Here is a 6,664-nt window from a genome sequence, read left to right as displayed (position 1 = left end):
ACATGAAAACGAGGGGGTGTTTTAGCGAATATAAAATATAAATAATTATTAGCAGATTCAAATATTCATTATAACACTTTAAGATACTTCTCAGTAACTTAAAACAAAATTAAATATTTGATATTTTTGGTAGATAGTTTTGAAAATATTGATTGCCTTAAAGATAGTTCCAACCTCTACTTTTGGAAGTAGAGCGTGGTTGTGTTGAAAATGGATTGAACCAAAGTCCCTTTCAAAGCTGAACTACCTGTCAATGAACTGAACGGACTGGTAGCTGCATGAGCGGTGTAGGTGAGCACTTGTTCATTAAAGTTGTCATTAGTTCAATTAGAGTTTCAAAAGTGTTACTAAATACACTGAAGCGTAGTTCCATGAAACTGTATTTAGTATGTTTTCCCTTGTTAAACGTGCAAGGACAAATGCTAAAGATAAAGTGTTTACTTGATGAAGACTGCAGAATGTTATCTTATCAAACTTAATACAAATCTTGATAGATAATTCCAACATGACTACATAAGAGGCCACTGTACTGACATTGTTGATCATGAATTTTGTCAACAATATGTGTGTGTGTGTGTGTATATATATATATATATATACACATATATATATATATATACACACACAGGTGAAACTCGAAAAATTAGAATATTGTGCAAAAGTTCATTCATTTCAGTAATTCAACTTAAAAGGTGAAACTAATATATTATATAGACTCATTACAAGCAAAGTAAGATATTTCAAGCCTTTATTTGATATAATTTTGATGATTATGGCTTACAGCTTATGAAAACCCCAAATTCAGAATCTCAGAAAATTAGAATATTACATGAAATCAATAAAAAAAGGATTTTAAATACAGAAATGTCAGCCCTCTGAAAAGTATAATCATGCATACGTACTCAGTACTTGATTTGGGCCCCTTTTGCATTAATTACTGCCTCAATGCGCGTGGCATGGATGCTATCAGCCTGTGGCACTGCTGAGGTGTTATGGAAGACCAAGATGCTTCAATAGCGGCCTTCAGCTCTTCTGCATTGTTTGGTCTCATGTTTCTCATCTTTCTCTTAGCAATGCCCCATAGATTCTCTATGGGGTTCAGGTCAGGCGAGTTTGCTGGCCAATCAAGCACAGTAATACCATGGTCATTGAACCAGGTTTTGGTACTTTTGGCAGTGTGGGCAGGTGCCAAGTCCTGCTGGAAAATGAAGTCAGCATCTCCATAAAGCTTGTCTGATGAAGGAAGCATGAAGTGCTCTAAAATGTCCCGGTAGACGGCTGCGTTGACTCTGGACTTAATAAAGCACAGTGGACCAACACCAGCCGATGACATGGCTCCCCAAAACAACACAGACTGTGGAAACTTCACACTGGACTTCAAGCATCTTGGATTGTGTGCCTCTCCATTCTTCCTCCGACCTTGGTTTCCAAATGAGATGCAAAATTTGCTCTCATCAGAAAAGAGGACTTTGGACCACTGAGCAACAGACCAGTTCTCTTTTTCTTTAGCCCAGGTAAGACGTTTGACATTTGAAGCCCATGTCCAGGACCCGTCTGTGTGTGGTGGCTCTTGATGCAGTAACTCCAGCCTCAGTCCACTCCTTGTGAAGCTCCCCCACACATTTGAATGGCCTTTTCCTGACAATCCTCTCCAGGCTCCCTGCTGCTTGTGCACCTTTTTCTTCCACACTTTTCCCTTCCACTTAACTTTCTATTAATGTGCTTTGATACAGCACTTTGAGAACATCCAACTTCTTTTGCAATTACCTTTTGAGGCTTTCCCTCCTTGTGGAGGGTGTCAGTGATGGTTTTCTGCACAACTGTCAGGTCAGCAGTCTTCCCCATGATTGTGAATTCAACTGAACCAGACTGAGAGACCATTTAAAGGTTCAGGAACCCTTTGCAGGTGTTTAGCTGATTAGAGTGTGACACTTTGAGCCTACAACACTGAACCTTTTCACAATATTCTAATTTTCTGAGATTCTGAATTTGGGGTTTTCATAAGCTGTAAGCCATAATCATCAAAATTATATCAACTAAAGGCTTGAAATATCTTACTTTGCTTGTAATGAGTCTATATAATATATTAGTTTCACCTTTTAAGTTGAATTAGTGAAATTAATGAACTTTTGCACCATATTCTAATTTTTCGAGTTTCACCTGTATATATATAATTTCGCTGTGCCTCAACCTAACATTAGCCTAGTATTTTGATTTTATCCTATCAAAATCATATACTCAGATGTTGAACCTGACAGGATACAATAACTGACAGTAATTCATGACTGAAAATAAATAAAATAAGCCAGAATTCTTTTTTTTTTTAATGAATGATAAATAGTTTAACCAAACTGATGTTTTCAGAAGGGTTTCATCCAAGCAGCATGGCTCACAAGATGTTAATAATTGACACAGACTGTGGCATAGATGACGCCCTGGCTATCATGGTTGCTCTCGCAGCTCCTAATGTGAAGGTGCTGGGCATTACCTGTTGCTTTGGGAACACTGATGTGGATAATGTGTGTCAGAATGTGTTGCGCGTTCTGTCGGTCTGTGAACAAACCCAGGTAAGTCCAATACCAATTAAAACAGTTCATTCTCAAGTCAAGAACTAAGGTGAGATTAGTATCAATATGGAGCCATAAAGTGTATTGTTTCTCCTCAGATTCCGGTCTTCAAAGGTTCTGCAGGCTCTCTAGTTGGAGCTGTGAAGCCATATAAAGATCACTTTGGCACAGATGGGTTGGGAGATGTTCTGGAGGACAGAAACTCTGATATTTGGGAGAGGCAGATACCGAAAGAGCATGCCGTTCATGCCATGCTAAGACTGGTGAAAGAAAACCAGGGAGAGGTAAGAAATAAACCATTTAATTAATTAAAGGATGAAAATAAATAGTTTAAGATATCTAAATATAAGTTAATGTTGTGTTGCCATCTTGTGGTTGACAATGGAATGCACAGCCCTGTTTGTTTACTCATACACAGGTCTCTCTCATAGCTCTTGGTCCACTTACTAACTTGGCTCTGGCTGTTAGATTAGATCCCACCTTTCCTCAGAAACTCAAGGATCTGTATATTATGGGCGGTAATATGGAAGGTAATAAAATTACTCCATACTATTAAAGCTGCTGTGAAAAACCAGGCAATGTGCACACTTGGGTAGAAATGTTACTTTGCATGTCTCTCAGTACATGGCTCAGATAGACCAAGCCTGTCTAGACAACAGCACAGATCAAGGCATTTACTCCAATCAGGACTTGAGGTACACGGTTCTTATAGAGTTTGATCTTCCCATAATGACCGCTGTTTATCTTACAGGCATGGGAAATATGACCCCATGTGCAGAGTTTAATTTTAGGATGGATGCTGAATCAGCTTACATAGTTTTGGAGGAATATACCTGCACAACACACATCGCAACCTGGGAGTTTACTTGCAGAAACAAACTATCTTGGGTAAGACTTGTGTATCAAACGCAAAATGAGGGCTTTCATTTACATATTCTATTGTGCAAATATTGCAGCTGATGTTCCAAAATATGTTAAATTTTTTGCTAGGAGGTTTTTGATAAGCTGGTCAATCAGGATACATCAGCTGCTCGATTCATGAAGAAGATAACATCCAAGTGCTGGGCCTTCTCTAGAGAGTTCGGCATCAGCAACAGAGATGTGTTGTTTGGGCAAGGGTTTGTACCCTATGATGCTTTTGCTGTAGCAGCTTGTGTAGACAGAAGTGTGATTACAGAGAGTTTGGAGTGTGCTGTACGGGTGGAGATGCAAGGGGAATTGGGAAGAGGCATGATGGTTTTGGACCCAGCCAACATAATGAAGAAGGGCCATTATGTGTTTGTGATGAAGACCTGTGACCTTACAAAGTTCAGCTCCATGCTCACAGCTTCTCTACAATTAGAATGAGACAGAAGCTTCTTTAAAAAGAATCTAAGAAAAGGGTGGCTTTTATTATCTGTAGAAGATAATCAACAATTAATCATTGCACAAGTATTCCATTTTGGAATACATGAGCTCATCTTCAAATGCAGTGTCTTCCACGTTTTCCATGCATATTTACTGTTGACCGAGCAACTGTTATGTTAAGCAGGATTAAGTTTAAGTAGAAATAAAATACTAAGTCAATGTTCCAGCCTGATATGTTTATTTCAACCAATGTGAGCAATCCTTCACTCTTTAAGGGACAAATGAATGCACATAAAAATGTATGGAAGCTCTCTCAAATTAAAAGCCAATTTCAGCAAATAAAGCTATTCATTTTAAGCATAGGTCAATTAAAAAATAAAATCTCAAATCCTTAAAGCTTTTACCATTTGGCTTTGACTTAAAGGGGAAGACGACATTACAGTCCTAATTAACATGAAAATCATTGTCGTACCCCTTTCTGAATGTTAAATGTACCAACATTTGTGGCCAAATGCACTCAAATTAAATCCTTAAACCAAAATAATAGATCCGTAAGAGTGGGGTTTTATGCAAAGTGCTTATTTTAAAGTTGAGTATCTCTGCATCTTAAAGTAATACTGGGACATATACTTTAATTCCAAACAATGCAGTATTACTCAAAACAGGAAATCTCTAAAATCGTAAAGAATATCATCCCTACAAGGGCGATAGAATTCAGCCAATGTCTTCAATCTTTCATTCATTGTCATTTAAAATTGAACTTAAGGCAATTTGTAACATACCCCATCAGTATAAATAGGTCTGAATTTTGAGGGGGACTTGGACATGCAACACTGGATTTCCAGTGTACATGTTTACATTACAATTTATGAATTTTCCTCATTAAAATAATCTTGGTGTACACAAAGTACTGTTTAACCAGGAGAACTAAAATAAGATTAGAAACCATTGCACTTTCTGTCGCTCAATGGGGCTATTCTGTCTCAGATGCTGTTGTTGTTGTTGTTGTTGTTGGGGCTGTTTGGCCATGGCTCAGAGTTCCAGCGATTTAGTGAAGGAGACCACCCCATGCTCCAGGGGTTGTATGAGTGGCCCATGTCATTGGGGGAAGGTGTGGGTGGCGCAGTGTGGCTGACTATGTCAGTGAGAGTGGAGGAAGTAGGAGGGTTGAAGGAGTGCAGAGTGGAGTCGTTTCCTGTAGACCAGATGGAGCTGCTGAAGGACCAGGGACTGCGTGCATTCCCCAAAATGGACTAAAGACGGGTAAAAAGAGAGAATATGGTAAACTCCTGACCAGCATAGAAACATTATCTGCACTGAAGATAATTTTTATAGAACTGAGGGGAATTCAATTTTGAACATGAAGTATTTCCTTGCCTTTTAAAACAATTAAAAAAAGTTCATAAAATAATTTATTATCTTAATATACAAAGAGCTTAAAAATGACGTTTATAAATAGTAATTCGATTTTTACCAATGCAGAAATTGCCATCACAATGTTAGAGTGTTGTGGGTGGTTGCCAGGATGTAATGCAAATGATAAGGACTCCAGAGTAGCTTTTAGTGTGTTACTATTTGGTTACTAGGGTGTTCTAGGTGGTTAGGTTCCCTCCTTCAATGCAAGTCTATCATAAGTCTGATCATTTAGAAAAGTAACAGCACTCCCTTCCTCAGCAAGCTGCATGACTTTAGGCATGTTGGCAGCACAAACAATAAGGGATGCGCTACTTGCCTTAAGTTTATTACGGGAGGTTAGGGAATTGAACACACCGCTAAGTGTCCTTGGATTTAAGTTTATGCTTTGGAATGAAAAAGTGTCTGTTGAGTGGAGAACCTGATTTCAGCACTCTTCAACGGTATGATCTTATCAATCTCTGCTATATATTAATGCTTGATTGTGCAAGGGAATGTCTTACAGTTGTTGGAGTTGCTGGGGATCCAGTGCTACTAGCCCAAGAATTTGAAGGCTCAGAATCCCAAATGGATGGGGATACTGGAGTGTAATCAGACCAGCTCTGCTGGGGCTCTGAACTCTTTGGAACAGTCATGCCTCTGAAAACTAACAAAGAATACCCAGAGATTTTATATACAATTTATATGTAAACTATTGTTTTTAATTTGAGTCAGTCGGCTTTTGCGTACCTCCAGAGAGGTTGAGCGGGTTGTTGGGTCCAAAAGTAGAGAAAGCATTAACCGGACCAAAACTGGGGCTGTTGGTGTGGTCTATTGGGCTCCAGAGTCCAGAACTAAAAGATGCACAATAACACCATGTACATGTAATATACATTTGTATAAAAGAAGAGACAAAGTTAAATGTTTCATTGCTAAGGTAACACACCTGTCAGAACCATCACTCTCCACTGATGTCATGTGAGACAGTGTCATCTTCCCCAGGCCATCCATCTTACCTGAGCCACTACCACCTGTGAAAACAAGCGCACACACACACAATGACTGCATGCTGCAAAGCAACATTAAAGTTTATCCATTAGGAACATATTTTATAGACAAACTCACCAGGGCTTTTGTCATAGCCAGCAGCTACAGCTGCAAAAGTTGGATTTCCGTTTTGACCAGGCAGGGAGGCCAAATTGGTTAGCTTATTCCCTGGAGCCTTCTTTAAATTAGGCTCGCTATAAAAATATATATAAAAAATAAATAAATCACATATGGATCTCCCTTACATTTTAAAAACAGCTGGATAAAAACAGGGATTGCCCAAATGCCTTGGTTTCACACACCCAAATGTA

General features: G+C 38.8%; 2 protein-coding genes across 2 annotated transcripts in view; one reads left to right on the top strand and one right to left on the bottom strand.

Moving 5' to 3' along the window:
- Positions 1-249: 249 nt before the first annotated feature.
- si:ch211-201h21.5 (uncharacterized protein LOC555526 homolog) lies at positions 250-3,917 on the top strand. The gene is made up of 6 exons (XM_052130115.1): positions 250-291; positions 2,365-2,567; positions 2,666-2,851; positions 2,986-3,097; positions 3,319-3,455; positions 3,558-3,917. The coding sequence occupies exons 1-6, from the start codon at positions 279-281 to the stop codon at positions 3,912-3,914; spliced, it is 1,008 nt and encodes a 335-aa protein (XP_051986075.1). The 5' UTR covers positions 250-278; the 3' UTR covers positions 3,915-3,917.
- Positions 3,918-4,116: 199 nt separating this feature from the next.
- LOC127646447 (transmembrane protein 131-like) overlaps positions 4,117-6,664 on the bottom strand; it is a 95,416-nt gene continuing 92,868 nt past the window's right edge. Inside the window, exons 37-41 of the mRNA XM_052130114.1 lie at positions 6,432-6,547; positions 6,253-6,337; positions 6,057-6,160; positions 5,831-5,973; positions 4,117-5,167 (exon numbers count right to left, since the gene is read on the bottom strand). Coding sequence (XP_051986074.1) covers positions 4,898-5,167; positions 5,831-5,973; positions 6,057-6,160; positions 6,253-6,337; positions 6,432-6,547 — 718 coding nt within the window. The 3' untranslated portion in view covers positions 4,117-4,897. The remainder of the gene's footprint in view (positions 5,168-5,830; positions 5,974-6,056; positions 6,161-6,252; positions 6,338-6,431; positions 6,548-6,664) is intronic.

This window comes from Xyrauchen texanus, chromosome 7, assembly GCF_025860055.1.
Source record: "Xyrauchen texanus isolate HMW12.3.18 chromosome 7, RBS_HiC_50CHRs, whole genome shotgun sequence".
Lineage (NCBI taxonomy): Eukaryota > Metazoa > Chordata > Actinopteri > Cypriniformes > Catostomidae > Xyrauchen > Xyrauchen texanus.
This window is presented reverse-complemented; position numbering and strand designations above follow the sequence as displayed.

Bases quoted from the DNA above. Each gene is read 5' to 3' on its own strand.
- si:ch211-201h21.5 (XM_052130115.1), top strand. The intron at 3,098-3,318 runs GTAATAAAATTA...TTTATCTTACAG, and splicing joins TATGGGCGGTAATATGGAAG to GCATGGGAAATATGACCCCA. The intron at 3,456-3,557 runs GTAAGACTTGTG...ATTTTTTGCTAG, and splicing joins GCAGAAACAAACTATCTTGG to GAGGTTTTTGATAAGCTGGT.